General features: G+C 44.2%; 2 protein-coding genes across 2 annotated transcripts; one reads left to right on the top strand and one right to left on the bottom strand.

The window, feature by feature from the left end:
- Positions 1 to 12,030: 12,030 nt before the first annotated feature.
- Positions 12,031 to 12,981, bottom strand: LOC129339274 (olfactory receptor 6F1-like). Its single transcript, XM_054993865.1, has one exon. The coding sequence runs from the start codon at positions 12,979 to 12,981 to the stop codon at positions 12,031 to 12,033; it is 951 nt and encodes a 316-aa protein (XP_054849840.1).
- A 5,670-nt stretch (positions 12,982 to 18,651) lies between these two features.
- LOC129339273 (putative olfactory receptor 14L1) lies at positions 18,652 to 19,662 on the top strand. The gene has a single exon (XM_054993863.1). It carries the CDS (start codon positions 18,652 to 18,654, stop codon positions 19,660 to 19,662), a length of 1,011 nt encoding a protein of 336 aa, XP_054849838.1.
- Positions 19,663 to 20,067: the final 405 nt, after the last annotated feature.

The following is a 20,067-nucleotide window of genomic DNA, read 5'->3' as shown; positions in this document are numbered from 1 at the left end:
AAGTACAAGGTCCTCAAGTGAGTTTTATGGCCCAGATGCAAATTGAAACCCAGTTCCCTGGTTCAGCACTTTAGCCCATACTGTTTCCCATATCTAAAGCTTCTGCGTCATAATAACTCATGTTCAACTCAGAGTCAAGTCATGAAGACCTAATCTAGTCTGTTGGTGATATAAAACTTTCCTTTTGTTTAAACATAAAATGCTAAAATACATAGATTTGTGATCAATTTTTCATTTTCTATCAATAAATATACAACCTCATGTAATCAAAATGTTATTGTTGTGGCCTAATTTTAAAAATAAAGAGGTCTGTTATTGGCTGAGCTGTGTTAGGGCTGTACCCAGCCAATTATGGATCTATGGATCTTAGGATCCATGGGCAAAAACTATTCGTAACGGAGACTATCATAAGCAGGGTCAGTAGTTGAGACTGAATAAAACAGCTGTTCATATATGCATACATGAACACACACACACACACACACACATATTTCATGGTTTGTATTCTTTCAATGAAAACATGTAAGGCTGAAACCTTTAAGCGTGTATTCAGTTTTAGAAAAAGAAAATAGAGCCTCTTACCAACTGTTTGTTCCTTCATTACCTTGAATCAATATGCCAGCTGTATCACTTTCATTAAATCTGCATCCATCCACCCATCCAATATTTCATAAATAGACACATATTCACTTTCTATTTTAACTGTTTTATATTGATTAGGGGTTTTACAATTTCTGCCAATATAAAACACAAATATGAAGGCCTTCCAACATACTTGTTGATGACTGAAACATGGATGATTTAGAAAAAGGACCTTTATATTATCATAATAGCAACATCTCCCTTGAGATTTCATCTCCAAAGTATTCATCAATTTAAAATGCTTCAGTTATGAAGAAAGAAAACTTCTGAAGGACATCTACATTTTCTTCATTCCATTTCTTTGTGGATTTGTAATGCTGTCGTAGCTCAAATCCTTTGACACTAAGTTTCTAATAGGAAAGTGCATTCAGAGAATAATACATGTTTAAAAATGAATTGAGTATTCACTGCTCGTTTTCCTCAGAGTTGTAAATAGAGTTGCCAGCCTCCATGTGGTAACTAGCGATCTCCAAAAATTACAACCGATTTCTAGGCCAAAGAGATCAGTTTCCCTGGAGAAAAAGGCTGCTTTGAAGGATGAACTCTATGGCATTATACCCCACTGAGGGCCCTCCCCTTTCCAAATCCTGCCCTCACCAGGCTCCACCCCCCAAATCTTCAGGAAGTTACCAACCTGGACCTCGCAACCCTATATGTAACCCCCCCAAAATTTCCTCTAGTTTTGAAGTCTAAACGGAGTCACCCAGTTCTGTCTAGTTCTATCAGACTCATGATTAGAGATGGGCACGAACAGAAAAAAAACCCGAACGTGATGTTTGTTGTTCATTGTCATCCACAAACAGGGACTCATGAACAACCACGAACATGGCCTTGTTCACGAACATGTTCATAGTTGGCTGTTTGTGGGGGCCAGCAGGCTCTCCTCCAGCCATCATCCAAGTCAAGATCCCTACTGCACCACTCCCAGAAACCTGACCTGAGCAGGCACCATGAAAGGTACCAATAATAAATAATAGCTTGGCCCAGAGCCTGGCAGCAGCCCTGGAACTTGGAGGGGTAGATCCCTATCCCAGCACACACAAAGAAAATTCAAGCTCCAATGCACTCTATCAAAATGCCAGCAGCAACTCTCTCTCCACTGTCTGCAAAGTCAGAGCTGGGAGCCCCCTCCCCCCTGGTCTTTGCTCCCTTGTAACAAATTTGGAGCTCCACACTTGAAAGGCAGACCTGCCGATCAAGCTAAATTGGGCAGGCGTTCAGACAGAGTTCAGACAATCCCTGCCTAAGTTGCCAAGGGAATTGATTGCAGGTGCCAGACTGTCTGGCTTGACAAACAGCAATGAACAGCAACAAATGAGGCTTGCAAACACCACCTGTTCGTTTAGAATGGGGCCTCACAAACAGCTTGTTTGCAAACAGCAGATTGGGCTGAATGAATGAATGAATTTATTTTCAGTCAGAGACCATAACAATGACAATACATCCTTATCAGTCAATAAAATAATTAAATCCAGCATAAAAATGTAAAGGACATAAAAAATACATTTAGCATTTAAAATCTTATCTTAAAATGTATATAGTTCTCTGGGAACCGCAGGAATTCTAATATTTAAAGCATTGACATTAAAATAGTTAAAATCGTAAAAAGAGCAGGAGACTATGTATGGCTAGTCTTTTTATTGTGGAATTTAAACAAATAGAGACAGAATTTGGCTATTTGCCTGGAGATAGTTGAATTTTCATCAATTAGGTATTTCTCCAGGCAGGCCTTATTTGCCTCTGCAATTGGTGTGTCTAAGAGTGGGGAAATAAACTTGTCCCTATAGACTTGATGGAAAGGACAATGAAAGAAGATATGAATAAGTGATTCCACTTTACCAATGGAGCAAGAGCAGCATCTGTCCTCCAGCATCTGTCCTCCAGCATATGGGATCTTTCTATATTTCCCTTCAATGACCATTAAAGGGATAACTTCACATTGGGCCAGGGTGAAAGCTCTTCTATAAGATAGGACATTCAAATGAGAGATATTTGGCAATACCTATAAAATATCTAGATTCCCTAGGGGGCATAAAATGAGGAGATTGAGCTAAATCTCGTTGGTGCTCTATGTCTCTCACCCTTTGTTTAACAATACTTTTTTGCCTGGTCACTGCCCTGAATCAGTAGGTCGGCAGGCGAAAGTCCCAATCTTTCTAGGTTGCTCTTAACCATCCGCTTCCACCTAGGCTGATAAGGATCTTGGTTTGGGCTGTTTGTGGCTTTTTTTTGTTCGTATTGCTGTTCATGCCCATCTCTACTCATGATATCTACAGCAGCCTGTGGCTTTCACTTTCTGTTTTCCATCTTAACTGTGAGGTTGCAAGGGGAGAACATGTAGTCGCAAAGGTAGAGAGTGGTGAAGCAATTATGTGCTTGACAGACATGTCTGTTAACCAGAACACTATAACTCACATTCACATTAAACAGCAAGGAAGCCAGGGTTAGTGTGCAACAATGAAGCCATTGTAATAATAATTTCCTCAGCCACGGTCTTTCCTCAAGGAGCAAGACTGGGACACATGAATTCAAGATAAATGTGAACTCATGGAGGATATTTGAAACTGTAGAATGTGTTACTGCTTAGATGGTACAGTAGTAATTAAATGGGAAAACTTAAGATATAATTTTCAAAGAATTTGAATTATGAATAAGTTTGTTTTAAATGGAAAGGTTTTTTAACATATTTAAAATGTAAAATATATGTAATTAATACCTGAATATTTCATTGATAATTGATATTTATCTTTTTTTTTAAAGTATCTTCTTCAGATCAAGAAGCTATCTAAACCAGATTACTCTAAATTTCAAGAAGGTTTAAGATTGCCACCCCAGACGGAAAGAAGAGACAGACACAGGTGTTGGGAATGAATGGGCCATGTTTATTTGGCAACAACATATCATTGAACATACATACATGGCAAGGGCCTATCTAGCAGTACAGGTCAGGCCCTGGAGTCACCCTGGACCTCTGCCCTGACCTGTCTGGGTGAGCCCCACTGCCCTGGGCATTAGCCATCCACATGTATGGCTGGGAACCAGCCGGCCAGGCAAATCATTCCCCACTCCAAGCCTATAGCACCTCGCCATATAGCAGGAGGGCCATACTTGTCTAGGGGATCCACATGGCAGTCTGCCCTCTCAGCTGGCAGTTGTAAAGCTGTACCAATGATCCTGACAGACCCCAATTCCCTCCCAAATGGGGATATGCCGAGGGTGCTCACTGGCCCTCTCATGTCTCCCCCTCCTAACCCTGCTACCGCTAGGACCCAGCTGCTGTTTAGGCCCTTGCGCTCCACAGGTGGCCTACTGCCAACCAAAGCCCTTGCCACAGGTTATCTAAGTGGATGTTGTTGCCCGTCACTGATAGGTGAACCCCATCCCCTCTGTAGAGGTCAGCAAATTTGTCCCTTATTTGCAGGTGGGGCAGATAAATCCCTAGCCCACCCTCTAATGCCTTAAATAGGGTTCTACTGGCCTCATGCTTAGCCCTTTGAATCATTACACCAGGCCACCACTTGCCCATCATTGCAAGTCTAAGTACACCTGCAAAGACTAGAACCAAGGTCATTACCACCCAGGGGAATGATCACACATGAGACAGAGGACTGGACCTCCCCTCAGCCATCAGGCCACTACTTGCCTGGGTGGTGCAAGCCTGTATGAGCCTGTAAGGAAAGGGCCATGCCCTGTGAGTCAAGGTCATTACCATGCAGTGAATGACCAACTTGAGGCAGAGGTCCGTACCGACCCTCAAACCATCAGGCCTGGGTGGTGCAAGCCTGTGTGAGCCTGTAAGGAAAGGGCCGTGCCCATGAGCCACAGTCATTACCATGCAGTGAATGACCAGAACATGAGGCGGAGGTCCTCCCCTCCCCTCAAACCATCAGGCCACTACTTGCCTGTGCAGTGCAAACCTGTGTGAACCTGTAAGGAAAGGGCCATGTCCTGTGAGCCTCGGTCATTACCATGTGGTGAATGACCAAAATGTGAGGCAGAGGACCTCACCTACCCTCAAGCCATTAGGCAACTAATTGCCTGGCCACTGCAAGCCTGTATGAGCCTGTAAAGAAAGGGCCATGCCCTGTGAGATGAGGTCCTACCACCCAGTTGAATGACCTGAACATGAGGCAGAGGCCGCTCCTCACCTCCAGCTCACAAGGCCACCTTGCCTATGTGTACAAGCCTGCATGAGCCTATATCAGAAGGGCCATGCCCTGGATCCAAGGTCATTACAGCACAAGTAAATGACCAGAATATGAGGCAGTGGACCACTCCTCCCCTCAAGCACACTCCCCTCAAGCACACCTTGCCTGTGCATGCATGTCATTGGGGCCTGTAATGGAAGGGCCATGCCCTGGAGAAGCCCAGGTGAATTACCAGAAGTGAGACAAAGGACCCCACCTCCTACCAAACAGTAGCAGCAGCCTGACCATCACCAACCCAGTGGCTAAGCACAGCCAGACCCTTCCTTAAAGGCTTAAGCCATCGCTGTGCTAACCCTCAGGATCTAACTCCCATGCCGACCATTAACATTGTGTAACCCCAGAAATCACCTGGGCTTACATCAAACTGAGAGGTTTACTGGCAAACCTAAAGGTGCCTAAGCCACCTGATAGCTGCCACTGGATATGAGGCCAGCCCCTTAACATTACGTTCACCATAACTGAGGGAAAGATGCACCAGCTCAGCCATAAATCCTACAGTCCAACTTGCACCCTAGGCAGAAACTGCTGGCCAGTTGGTCATCAGTTTACTACATGCTGGGGGCAATGATGCCCGGTTTCCAAGCAACCACAGCCTTCCCCGCAAGCATAGCTCAGAGGAAATCCAAGGGACAAGCTTCACCATTCCATCTGCAGGCAAGACCAAGCGTTGCCTTGAAACATAAACATCAGGACCAGTCTCCAGGACCCGTCTCAAAATCCTTTTCCACTTGCCACGAGGATTGGAAAATTCCAAATATATATGGTCTGTGGTAAGACCCACATTCTGACTAGTCAATAGGCCACTTCTCAGCCCACCAGTTCCCCTGAACTAAACTGAGAAGACATTGGGCCCCAAGGTAGTGGAAACTCTAAGGAAACTCCACTTCCAGGTGCCAACATGCTGTAGACAAGGCTCGGTGCCCCATCAACTGCTGTAGCTCCCATAAAGGAGTCCATCTAGCAGATGCCTGGCCCAGGTGAAGTAAACCTTCTTAAGTCTCATTTACTTGTCTCACTCCTCAGGTCTGCCTAACCTTTCTCCTCCCCTTCCTGAAGAAGAGGGTTAACCCCCAGCATGCTGCTCCCTTTATGACTCTGTCCCTGGGGGCCAAGTTAAGTAATAGCCCAGTGGCCAAACTGCAAAACCCAAAGGCAAACCTCAAGATTATATAACCCAGGAGTTGAATCATGGGAGCCCGGAGACTGTCACATGCCCCCCCAGAGCCCCCACAGCCAGGCATGAGGGGCCAGTGGACTTGCCTACCTTGTCAATTAGGTCCACTGTCACCTCAACATGACTGGATTACTGCAGCCTAGGCCAGATCCGCTACCGGCCATCAATTGTGCTAATCTGGTAGAAAGATCAGATCACATGTTAGACTTCTGTGCCCTGAGTGACAGCTTTGCAGAGTTCAGCAGATGCAATAACACAGCATGCCATTAGGTGGCCTGAGTGACAAAAACAGCTCTTTAGGCCCACAAATCTGCAAAATTGAGCAGGGAAAAGGGAAAGGGATTTAACCAGCTACCACCCTGGGACTGTAGATCCTTGCTAAGCCAGTAGAAACTATGTGTGGAGCAAACCTCCCTTCAGATGACTGCAAGCCCCCCCTCCCCCACCCCGACCCAGCCTCAGCCAGGCCTTCACTGCTGCTGCTGTTGTAAGTACTCTCTCCAAATGAAGTGAAACAATGAGGGAGGCCTAGATAGGCAGAAGGCCTGCAGGGGCTGGGTCTAAACTTGGTTCAGCCCTCCTGACTGATGGACACTGATAGCCCAGTATTTCCCTCCTCCCCTTGGCTACTTCATCACCCTCAAAGGATGAGTCTGCATGGCTGCATTGCAGGAGGTCTATTAGCCGGCTGCTTGCCCTTTGCAAGGCTACTGTCCTTTTTGGGGTGGCAAGATGGAAATGTACAGTAATGTAATGTAATGAAATACACTGTAAAATGACTGCTTTTTGAGCTTCAAAGCTCAATAGGAATAAAGCACCCCCAAAACTGCAGCCAAAATGCTGTGTAGGCTGCAGAGGCCTCTATAAGATGGCCACCAGTGCCAGGAGGCTAAGCAGGCCACCGTGTGACACACTGAAAATGGCCACTCTCGGCACAGGATAAGCTGCAAAGCCCTACCAAAATGGCCACTACTACCAGTAAGCAGGAGGCAAATCAAGCCACACAAAGCCTACACTCAAAATGGCCACCACTAGAGCTGTGCATATTGTAGATGTCTTCACAACATGGCTGCCATTGCCAGGAAGCTAAGCAGACCACTGGGTACCACTCTCAAAATGGCCACCCTCAGCACAGGATAAATAGCAAAAGCCCCACCAAAATGGTTGCTACTGCCAGTAAACAGGAGGCCAATCAGGCCACATAAATGCCACACTCAAAATGGCCACTCTTGGAGCTGAACATATTGTAAATGCCTCCACAACATGGCCCCCAGTGCCAGGGGCTAAGTAGGCCACTGCGTGCCACTCTCAAAATGGCCACACCCAACTGAATAAAATGCCAAGCCCTCCCACAAAATGGCCCCTGCTGCCTGAAGGTCTTAGGCCAAGCTATTGCTGCTGTAAATACTCCCTCCCAACTAAGTGTAAATGGAGGAGGGGGGAGGGAAAAGTCTAAACAGGGAAGAAGGAGCCTGCCAGCATCCACCCTGCTAGGTCAGTAGCAATAATGTATGAAGTAATCCTCACCTCAGATGGCTGCAATTCATCCCTATTGCCTATAGCAAAGTCCTTGCTGATGCTGCTGGAAGTTCTCCCTCCCAACAAAGTGAAATTTGGGGGTAGGGCTAGGTAGGCCAGAGGCCTATAGGGGTTGGGCCTCACCCTGTTTTAGCCCTTCTGACTGATAGACAGCAGGCCCCAAATGTAAATAAGAAAAAAAGTCTCTGCCAAACCACTGAGCCTGGCACTGGGCCCTGGCTCCAATCTTAGAGTTCAAAGGTAGCAAGCAGGGGAATAGCACAGCTTCTCCAAGGTAGCTATTGCTGCCTAGACCTGAGGGCCTTCAATAAAACCAGCCTCAGAGAAGCTGGGCTTGAAGCATGCTCTGCTCAGGCCAAGCTCAAGGCAACTGCAGGGGAGCAGGGGGCAGAGCCACCTTATAAGGCTCTTGGCTCTACCCCCTTCTTAATCCCCAATTGGCTGAGAAGTTGTCTGTCAGCTCTTCTTCCTGCGGGGAGGCAAAAGGCGGCCCCCAGCCTTAAGCAGCCACACTGCTGGCTGGGCCGAAACCTCACCTGTTGAGCAATTGAAATTCCGGTAGGAGTCCTCCCCTCTGTTTGTACTTAATGCATTTCAAGTTATGTGTGTGCAGATGGACTACCATAACTCCATTTTGTTAAAAAAAATGTAAAAGTAATGATTACAAAAAACATACAGTTGAGCACAGATTATCTAACAACTATCAAGCAGTGGGAAACTAAAATGATAAATAAATTGAATCACTTCTCACTATCCTTCCTAAAGGTAACTTGAAACTGAATTTAGAAGTAAGCAGGACCTTCAGGCAATTTTTGGTTCAGAGTCCAAGGTGGGACATAAGGAGTGGGAAGGGGAGGTGCTCCCTCCTTTTCTCCGGTGCTTCTCCTTGCTGCTCAGCAGCATACAAAGAGCCACCAGATGGGCTTCTCTGTTGCATCTCATACTGCTTCTGTAGTTTAGATTAGTGCATCTCATGTTGCTGCTGTAGATTAGTGTAGTTACAGCTTGAGGACAGGCTCCCAGACTGAGGCTGACCCAATCACAGGTGGCTCCAATGACCCAGGACAGGGTGGGGTCATCTGGAAGGACCAGATGGCAGAAGTTTCCCCTGTGGTCTGCCCTGCTCCTTCATAGCCATGCACACTGCGAAGCTGAGCTCAGTCTGCTCGGGCTTGTGCAGTGGTGGTGAAGAAAAACCAGCTCAGTGTGATATCAGCAGCTGCAGTGGCTGCAGCTGTGGTGACTGTGGCAGAAGCCTTATAAAGCAGTGACTGCGGGCAAGGAGTTGGACTAGATATGTTCCTGTAAGACAGCAGGTGGAATTGTGAGTCAGCATCTCAACATTTCTGCAGGCTAGGGATCTGTTTAGGGACAATTGTTCTTCTTATGGAGGGGGGGCATCCAGCTCAATGGGTTGTTGGGTTCCTACCTACCTCTGGTTGCAGCTGTAGGAGTTTGGCAGGAGCCAGGTGGTTCTCCTCTCTAGACTTTCGTGTTGGTTTGGGGGATTGGTCCAGATCTATGGGGGCAGAGTGCCTGCATGCCATCTCCCCCCATTTATAAGAATGTTCTTAAGGGATCTTGAGGGGAAGTCATCTGAGGATGTGCCCAGCTCAGGGGCTATTGTCTGGCTTTATTCCCTGATAGCAGGGGAACCATACAGTTGCTTGAGCCCATACAGTTGCTTGACAATACAAGCACTTGTTTTCAAGCAAGTGGGCTTGGAATGGTGCTATTGCATAGCAGGCAGATTGCCCAGTGCATGGATCCATGCCTTATTCTGTGCCAATGCTCCAGTAGCTGTAATTAATAAACTTGTGGCCGTGTTTTACTTCTCTGTTGTGTGATATTGCATTTGTTCTCCTTTGTCTGCTGCCCCCTTCTCACTTTTGCCTCTGGTTAGAACAGTCTAAACTTTACCAGATTCTATGACATCCCCTTCTCACATGAGCACGCAGGTAGGTTGCAGAAAGTCTGCTAAAGGGAGCCAACATCATCTTAGATAGTCAATCCATAGCCACTTATCCCCTGGCTGTGAGCAGAGTTCTGGGTATGATCCTGTTAAAAGGGTAAGATAGTAAGCAATGTGAAAGACCTTGGGTCACAAAGGACCCTCTTCCTGGAAACGTACTCTCTGCCCCGACTTGGCTAAATTTTCCTTGGCAGCCATTTTAAGAACTAGCAATGCCTCACTTTGAAGAAGATGAGGTCATGACTCCTCTTAGTCTGGCTATATTTAATGAATAGCCATTCTCTTGTGCAGGAGACTGATTCTCTAATAGGAAATCTACATGCCTGTCCATTGCTGTGAGAGCTCACAAATCCAGGCACTCACCTCAGAATCAACATAATTTCATAAGCAAATGCATCTCGTCCTGAGAGTGAAATCTAATCAGTATCTGCTACCAGGTGGGTTTGATTAATTTTACTGAGCTTGCCTGAATTTCTCCTACCAACCTGCCTCAGACATAAGTCAAAATTCTCCTTTCAGCCCTTTTTTCCTCCCAGGATATTCCTCTATATTAATACAATCACCTTTTGTTGCCTTTTTCTGTCCTTTCTCTTTCTGTCACACATTTTCTTCTACCCTCTTCCTTTGTTTTCTTTTCATAACTAGTAGTTACCAAAAGAGAAGGTGTCCTTATGAGTTGGGGAGAATTAGCAACAAGAAGAAGGTAGTGAGAGTGGTTAACTGGGGGATCTCCACCAATGTATACAAGGATTGTCTCAGCTAGAGAATTCATTCAATTACCAGACAGATGTTTCAACCAAAAGGGGATATTTATTGAAAATAACAAAGACTAACAGCACACAAAACAGATGCAACACACATTCAGAGCTAACTAGAAAGCAGTGGCAAACCTTGCATATTTAGGGATTGAGTTATATTTATCATCCACAAGAGGGCATCCAAAGAGAAAGTGTGTTGAGCAATTTGTGCTTCAAGGTGGAAGGGCTTGGATGGAGTTTAAGGGGGGATGCTAGATCCAAGAGCATGCACACAACTATGATGGAGGGACAGTCCAGTTATACTGTGTATCCTACCCAGGGGCAAGATTGCATCTTCTGCCCCAAACAAAGACTTGAGTGGCAGTTCCTGGGGTGGGACAAAGAATTAGGAAGATTTGATTGGGTTTTCCCGAGTAGCACTATAGTTATCAATTATCATTGATGATCCATGGGGTGGACAGATGAGGCTATCAACTTTCTGAATCACCTAATAATAGGGAACTGGTCAAGGGGAGATCAGTTCAGGAATTCTGGGAAGACCCTATTTTATCAGGATCCTTAGCATGCCTCTGGAGTGTGAAAGTGGGTGAGCTCAGCTGCCCTCAGCTGTCCTTTCTCATACCTGGTCAGGATCTGGCTTTCATATTTCTGCCTGCTCGGGAAGTAGTTTTAGTGCTGGACATGACATCAGAGAAGAGGCTTATGGTATAACTACATTCATAAGCCTTCTTAATATAGTGGGGGCAAGTCTGACCATTAACAAGGTTGCATGGTACAAGTAAGGCAAATATCTTTTTTCTCTCCCCCCAACCTTTCAGGTATCAATCATTCACAATTGATGAGTATAATGATTTCAGGCAATGAAACTGGGAGCTTCAGAGATGTGCAAACAAAGGAAGCCCTGGGTTCTGCAAGTCCAAAGTATTTCAATGAAATTCACTTTTAGTGAGGCAAAAAAAAAATTAACAGTTTTCTATTTCTTGTGAAAAATGACATCAGTCTCTAGTAAAAGAATAAACACTTTCATACAAGGGGAAAAATAAATTCTGCCCTCAAGTTATAGTTGACTTATGGCAACCCCTGGTGGGAAAAGTTTAAAAAAATTTAAAAGTGCAACTAATTAGTGCAATGGTAGGCAAGAAAGTGGAAAAAAATGAACACCTGAAGCTGCCTTATACTATACTGAGGTTATTATCGTCTACTCAGACTGTCAGTGTCTCTCCATGGATTCAGGCAGAGGTCTTTCACATCACCTACTATCTCATTCTTTAAACTGGGCACTCCAGTGACTGAACCTGGGGCCTTCTGCATGAAAACCAGATGTTCTACCAGTGAGGGCCAAGCTACACATGATGAATGACACTTGAACAGCAAGTGTATTTCTCCCTGTTCACTTGCCCTCCAGTCAATCCACTTGCCAGGCAAGTGTCTTTCGTCATGTGTAGCTTGGCCCTGAGCCACAGTCCCTCCCCATTCAAATGGAAGACTTCTGTTTACAGGTATAAAAAAAAAAATGGGAAGGTTTTAATGCATTTAAAAGTCCAGCTGCCTGAAAAGGCACCAATTGAATTCAGTTCTGTTTTTTAAACATGAGCAGCACAACTGAGGACAAAAAGCACTTTATATCACATATGTATGAGCAACATTAAAAATTAGTTTCTCTCCACTTTGAATGTATATTGCTGATAAAGAGTTTTACAGCATGGGGTCTGTGCTCATTAAGATCACATGTAAGTCTTATTTCTTCGTTCTCCAGTGCAAGGAATTTTTCAAAGCCTCTTTCACCTCTTTATTTCTTAGTGTGTAGATGAAAGGATTCAACAGTGGTGTCACAATATTGTTCAGGATGCTGACTATCTTGGTCATTTCCAAAGATGTCCGTTTAGAAGGCTTGACAAACAGAAAGATGGTGGAGCCATACCAAATAATTACAACTGCAAGATGGGAAGAGCACGTTGAAAAAGCCTTTTGCTGTCCTTTCCAGGATGGGATGCGCAATATGGTGGATATTATATATATGTAAGAGAGAAGGGTTATTGCACAAGATCCCAGGATGACAATGACTGATATGACAAAGGCTGCCATCTCTATTACATATGTGTCAGTGCAAGAGAGAACTATCCAGGCATCAATATTGCATACGAAATGATTAATCACATTGGGTCCACAGAAGGACAATCTTGAAATCAAAAATGCTGGTATGGTAATAGCAAGGAATCCACACAGCCAAGAGATTACTGCTAGCTTGGCAGAGAGGCTAATGTTCATGATGGTGCTGTAGTGCAGAGGAAAACAGATGGCCAAATATCGGTCATAAGCCATGACAGACAGCAAGAAGTACTCCGTGCATCCAAAAGCAAAAACAAAGTACATCTGAAGGATGCAGCCGGTGAAAGAGATGCTTCTGCTCTTCCCAAGAAAGAGAGAAAGTGTCTTAGGGATAGCTGTTGTTGTGTACCATATCTCCAGAAAAGAGAGATTGCAAAGGAAGAAATACATGGGGGTATGCAGTCGCCGGTTTGTTATCACTAGAATGATGATGGCCACATTTCCCAAAATGGTCAGGATGTACATTATAAGAAAGAGCATAAAAAAGAGAATCTGTAAATATGGGGAACCAGGGAAACCTTTGAGAATAAATTCCATCATCCTTGTACTGTTACGTCCTCCTTCTTCATACTCCCCCATCAGACCACTTATTTTCTTCTGAAACAAAACATTCAATTAACAATTGACACATCTGGTTTCTAGAAATTCACATCAATGTAGTATCATCTTTCAAATAAATCAATATAAATATCTCCTCACTACAGCAAACAAAGTGAAATTGGCCTGTCCCCTTCCAGTCTCCATCAAGGTTTAATATTTATTTTCATATATCACACAATAGTTTGTAATACTTGAGCAAGGCTGTCAATTGTAGGGAGTTTGGGAGGTCATTCATTCCTAGGGTTGCCATGAGACTGAAGCAACTTGACAGCACATAACGTACTCACGATATGTGGTGATAATATTTGGTCATTAAGATAATATTTGCCTAAGATAATATTTTCAGTAAAAATAGTATCACTTTGACACTGTAGAGCTAATATCCATCCATCCGTCCATCCATCTATCCATCATTACATGTACTTTAAGTTTCTCACTTTTCAAATATTTTGTATAGATTATGTCTTATCTTTCTGCTTACCCAGTTTAATACTACATTAATAAGAACATCCCTCTCACACAGTGTTTTCTATGGAGATAATGATGGTTGCGTTGAGGCTCTTTATAACATCAGGAAAAAAATCCTCCTTGGAATTTCCTCTCCAAAGGATACATCGGGCTTTGCATTGCTAAGCAACCTCATATCTCCCTCAACATCAGGTGGCCTGTAGATGGCACAAAGAATGCCAGGGGAACTGAAGAGCAAATGGGTATCTGGAGTAATGCTAAACCATAAGTTAACAAAAGTGTAATCCACAAGTGCTGAAACCCCCACCAAGCTCCTGATGTTCATTAAGGAGAGAATTTCATATAATTTTAAAATGAACCATTACTGAACACTAGCAACAAAGTTCATTGTGGGGAAAAATAAAACGGGATCTAGAATGGGAAGGGCGGGCATTCCCTCCTCTTCTGTCACTGACCCCGGCCAGATGAAGGTGAGGAGGCAGGCATGGCCGCCGCCTCTGCACCTGATCCCAGCCGGGTGAAGGGGGGGCATTGCCACCTGGTCTACTACTGATCCCAGCTGGGTGAAGAAAAGACGGGCATTGCCTCTTACTCTGTCCCTGATTCTAGCTGGGTGAATTGTGTGGTGTGTGTGTGTGTGTGGGGGGGTCATTGCTGCCTACTCTTTGCCTGATTACAGCAGGTTGAATGGGGGTGGGACGGGCATTGCCTCCTGCTCTATGCCTGATCCTATCTGGGTGAAGGGGGCAGGCATTGTCACTTTCTTATTGCCAGATCCCAACCGGGTGAAGGGCGTGGGCATTGCCACCTGCTCCACTCCTGATCCCTTCCAGGTGAAGTTGGAGGTGGGCATCACCTCCTGCTCTGCACCTGATTTCTGCCAGGTGAAAGGGGCAGGCATTGTCACCTGCTCCTCACCTGATCCTGGCAGGCTGAAGGGAGGTAAGTATTGCCACCTGCTCCACTTCTGATCCTGGCTGGGTGAAGGGGGGCAGGCATTTCCTCCTGCTCTGTGGCTGATCCCAGTCAGGTGAAGGGGAGTGGGTATTACCCCCTGCTCTGCTCCTGATACCAGCTAGGTGAATGCGGAGGTGAGCATTGCCACCTACTCCGCACCTGATCCCAGTTAGGTGAAGGTGGGGGTGGGCATTGCCACCTGCTCTGCTCCTGATCCCACCTGGGTGATGGCAGGGTGCAGGCATTGTCCCTGTTCCACTCCTGATCTTGGCTGGGTGAAGGGGGAGCAAGCATTGCCACCTGCTTTGCTCTTGATCCGAGCTGGGTGAAGAGGGGATTGGCATTTCCTCCTGCTCTCCTTGTCATCCCAACTGGGTGATGATGGGGGGAGCACATTGCTACTTACTCCACTCCTGATCCCAGCTGAGTGAAGGCAGATGGCAGGTATTGCCCCCCACTCCACTCCTGATCCCAGCTGGGTAAAGGGTGGGCAGGCGTTGCTACCTGCTCTGTGCCTGATCCAAGCTGCATGGAAGCAGTGGGCAGGCATTGCCACCTGATCAGCTCCTGATCCCACCTGGGTGAAGGGCAGCCAAGTATTGCCACCTGCTCCACTTCTGATCCCAGCTGGGTTAAAGGGCATTGCTACCTGCTCTGCTCCTGATCCCAGCTGGTTGAAGGCAGGGTAGGCATTGCCAACTGCTCCATTCGTGATCCCAGCTGGGTGAAGGCAAGGAATAAGCATTGCCACCTTATCTGCCCCAAATCCCAGCTGGGTGAAGATGGGATATGAGCACTACCACCTGCTCTTCCCCAAATTCCAGCTGGGTGAAGGCTGGGGATAGACATTGCCACCTTCTCTACTCCTGATCCCAGCTGTGTGAAGGTAGAGGATGAGCATTGCTAACTGCTTCGCTCCTGATCCCAGCTGGGTGAAGGTGAAGAGCGGGCATTACCACTTGCTCCACTCCTGATCCCAGCTGGGTGAAGGCAGGGGAAGAGCATTGCCACCTTCTCCACTCCTGATTGCAGCTGGGTGAAGGCGAGGAATAGTCATTGCCACCTGCTCTGTCCCAAATCCCTGCTGGGTGAAGACGGGGAATGAGCATTGCTACCTGTTCCACTCCTGATCCCAGATGGGTGAAGGCATTGCTGCCTGCTCCACATCTGATCCTGGCCTGGGCTTCCCACCATGGCACACTCTGTGGAATCTTGCTGCCTCATCTGGGCTTCCCTCCACTGCAGCGTCCCCAAGAGGTGCACCAGGGTAGTAAGTGAGTTGCCTTGAATATGCTTAGCCTTTTATATAGTAGGATTGTTTGTGTTTTCTTTCACATCAATTAAAAAGAGTACCACTTCCTAGACATGCATCAGCTGTGGGCAACAAGGCACAATAATAGTAGGTAATACCAATTTATGTTTTCTAGTTTTTGTCTGCTCCATCTTGCTACTCTTCATTAACAGAATTCCATGATTTAAGGTGATAGAATATAAGGGTGACAGAGATGATAAAAAGTATATATTGGAGTAGAACTAGCTCCTTGCTTAACTGAATTCTATATAATGTATTAACACCACCACTGTAGTATCCTATTAATGGCATGGAAATCTCCAGTACTGATTACCAATGCCTAATTAGACATGGTCACATATGAAGTTCAGTTCCTCAGCCTTTTTGAGTGAAGGAAATCTGTTTGGCTAGGTTTAAAACGCACCAGCAAAACACTTATAGAATTGAATGCATCCAGGGTTTTGTGTTGTCAGCATGAAGGGAGAAAGCTAAGGTGGAGGAAGAAGATCCGAAGACCAAGTGTGGAGGTATAAAAGGTCACAACTTTATTGCTTACAGCTTTAACAGAGCATTGGCAGAGTATAGGGTGCTGGTCCCCCTGACCTGCCTTTCAGCTGATCACCCTCTCAGGAACCAGCTCAGGGGAGGCATCATGGAATGACAGCAAGTGGAAACATATGTAGGCATATGCCTCTGAGTGGGAAGAGGGAACACTGTTATGAAACTTTGTTATGAAACTTTGATTGCCCATTTACTTCTTGACAAACTGTATACTACCTTTATCTAGAACTGGAATATTTTTGCCCAGTTTGTTGTAACAAACCATCCCAACTTGCTGTTTCCAGCTGAAAGTACTCAGTTATGTAAAGAATATTGTTAGAATTGGTGAAGAATATATAGAACAGCCACCTAGTCCTGATGAGCATGCCATATTTTTTTTAACTTGGAAAGGGCTACTCGGAGGACCAAATCTAGTTCATTAGATACCCTACTGACAAAGTAAAGAAACAATAGAACATACTCTATTCCACTGCCCTCTCCATGAATTAAACCATTTAAAGTATATATTCCCCTTACTTGAAAGTATTCCTAGCCACTCAAGCCAAGCTTATGTAAAAATGCTGTTTATTGGAGAAACAGAGCATGTAACAACAGTAACCATAAAATTTTGTGCAGCTGTTTGTAAAGTTCGGCAAATATCTGAGATATAAAATGAACCAGTGGCTGATTTATATCAAGCCACTGTTCATGGGGGATACAAATTGAACATTAAAAAAAAATTCTTGCTATTGTGAGGGGGGAAAGTATTTAGGAATTCCCTGCATTTGCAGGGGTTTGGAATAGATGACCCTAGAGGTAACTTCCAACCCTGTGATTCTGTGATTCTATTTTGTTACATTTACTTGTTTTTAATTCATCCTTATGTAAATAAATAAATGTAATATGTAATAAATAGGTTTTACCCTGTTGGTGGCAGATTTTATCCACTGATGGCAAGTGAATCGCCTGTTTTTATGTTATGCTGATCAAATGATCGTAATAAATTGATTGACACAGTAAAGAGAACATGCAATTCAAACCTATACCACAGGCTCTACTGTCCTATCCCCAAGCCTTTGAAAAAAATGTTGTTGGTTCAGAACCAAATTCCCTGTTTGATAAAACTTCAGAGAGTCAAAAAGTAACAACATTAATTGGTTCCAGTGTGTCTATTTCTGAGCCATAATGTATTCTAGGGAACAGGCCTTTAAATTCAGCTGGAATGGCTAAAGCTCTCCCACATTGCCCCATCTTATTTCCAGGAAGAACGATTTAACAGGAACAGGTGAGCAATCATGTAACACTCTTCTGTGACCAACAGGACTGTTCTATTTGAAGACTATGCAGCAAAACTTCAGTAAAAGAGGGTTAGAAGGAATTAGAGATGTATGGAATTAGACAGCAATGAAAAAGGTGAACAGCCAGGAAGGGGTGTGCATGCCTGAATTCCTGGGCTGAAATTATACACATACACAAAAATATGTTTGGGGGGGGGGCTGTTATTGAGATTTTCCAGAACCGTTACAAAAATCTGGGATTCTTAGGCATTATGATATCTCACACACATGCAATTTTTTGTGTTCAGGTGTTTGGTCAGTGGTTTAGAGCACAGGACTCTAATCTGGAGAATCGGGTTTGATTCCTCAGCCCTTCACTTGTAGCCAGCTGGGTGACCTTGGGCTAGTCACAGTTCTCTGGAGCTCTCTCAGCCCCACCCACCTCACAGGGTGTTTGTTGTTGTGGGGATAATAATGACATACTTTGTAAACCACTCTGAGTGGGTGTACTGTTAAGTCATCCTGAAGGGCAGTATATAAATCTAATGTTGTTGTTGTTATTGTTGTTGTTGTTACCATCAGCAACAGCAAGCATCTTGTTTTTCTTTGATCCTCTGAATTTTGCAGGCAGTTATATGACACTCTTTATCCAAAATATTCAGCTCATGTTTGAAACTCACAAAAAATGTTTTTCTGTACCATTTCACAAACAGACATTGACAAAGAAGTCACTAACATAGCTAGTTAGCAATTTTGCTTGTTGGTGATCCTTCTCTAAGAGGCCAAATTGAAATACTTAAACTGAAGTCAGAAGAACACTTTCAGAATACTGCTCTTAATGCTGAGACAAGCAGATGAGGTAGATATTTTTTATATTACAAGTGCAGTGTGATACATATGTGTGCAGAATGAGTTATGGAACAATACTGAAATATGCTACAGTAAATGTTATGAATCATAATATAATCAGTGCAATTGTGTGGAGAGTTTACACCCTTCTGAGACTAGTGAGTTCAACAGGGTCTAATGCTGCATAGGATTGCAATGAATATTATTTAATGTACACTGTACACATGCAACGAGACAGTAATGCTTCTGGAAAAAATATTTTATAGTATGAATGACTTTCCTTCTCTCCACAGAATATTTCAAATAAATCAAATGAAAAATCAATCTACAGTGACAGAGTTCTTTCTGATGGGATTTGCTGGTGCCCATGAGGAACAAATTTTTCATTTTGTGATATTTTTTTCAATTTACATTGTAGCCCTAATTGGCAACATTCTCATAATCATAACAGTGTCCCTCAACCACCAGCTTCACACTCCCATGTACTTTTTTTTGGTAAACTTATCTTTGTCAGACATATGTTTTATTTCCATCACTGTCCCCAAATCCATGGCCACTTCCTTAACAAACCACAAACTGATCTCTTTCTATGGATGTGTGTGTCAGGTTTTCTTCATCAACGCTTTTGTGGGCATTGAGCTAACCGTTCTCACCATCATGGCTTACGACCGCTATGTAGCAATCTGCCATCCTCTGCGGTACAGATTAATCATGAATTGGGGTGCCTGTGCTCAGATGACAGCTGCTTCCTGGATCAGCAGTGTGACGAATGCAGTGTTACAAACGAATCTCACATTTAAGTTAAGCTTCTGTGGATCCAATGTTATTGAGCAGTTTTTCTGTGATATCCCTCACCTACAAAAGATTTCTTGTACTGACCCCAAAGTCAATCAAATTCTGATCCTTGCTCTTGGACTCGTTGTGGTTTCCTTTTGTATCTTGTTCATCTTTGTGTCCTATGGCTACATCTTCTCTGCTGTGCTAAAGATTTCATCTGTTCAGGGCAGGTATAAAGCCTTCTCTACCTGCACTCCCCACTTGATGGTCTTTTCTTTATTTATGCTTATGTGCACATTTTCATACATGAAACCGAAAGAACTTTCTTCTCCAACTGTGGACTTGGTCTCTGCTGTTCTGTATGCTGTTTTACCGCCTGTGCTTAATCCTATCATTTATAGCCTCAGGAATAAAGATATCCAAGAAGCTGTGTGCAAAATGTCAAAAAAATTAAAACTCTTATTGCATGATTTTTTAGGTCTCTCTAGTAAAGAAAAATAAAGGAAGATAAAAGCACATGTGCAAACTCTGAATGGAATCTAAATAAATAATAGTAAAAATTATCTATAATTTCCTTCCCGTTTTACAAAATAGTGACATTGGAGTTAGCCAGTCACTTTGGAGCTGGGTTTTTTTTTTTGTTCTTTTCCCAAGTTGGTTAAAAAAGACGCATCTTTGGGGGTCTGCTTGTCCACATTGCTGAAGAAGAAATGCAAAGAAATCTAAGGGTAGTAAAACAAGCAGCTGATTGGGTGCTCCTTAAGGGTTAGTAAATGTGATGAGTTTGGGTGAATAAAAATATTGGAGAAGTACCATTTGTTTTTTTGCAACAACCACTTTCATCTTTCTCTCATCAACCAACAGCTGCACAGATTGGTGAAATATATTTATTTTGATGTATTTGGA

The sequence above is a fragment of the Eublepharis macularius genome, chromosome 12, assembly GCF_028583425.1.
Source record: "Eublepharis macularius isolate TG4126 chromosome 12, MPM_Emac_v1.0, whole genome shotgun sequence".
In the NCBI taxonomy this organism is placed as follows: domain Eukaryota; kingdom Metazoa; phylum Chordata; class Lepidosauria; order Squamata; family Eublepharidae; genus Eublepharis; species Eublepharis macularius.
Note: the sequence above shows the minus strand (reverse complement) of the source record. Positions and strands in the feature narration are given on the sequence as shown.

Coding starts and splice junctions, on each gene's coding strand:
- LOC129339274 (XM_054993865.1), bottom strand. CDS start 12,981: ATGGGGGAGTATGAAGAAGGAGGACGTAACAGTACAAGGATGATGGAA.
- LOC129339273 (XM_054993863.1), top strand. CDS start 18,652: ATGAATGACTTTCCTTCTCTCCACAGAATATTTCAAATAAATCAAATG.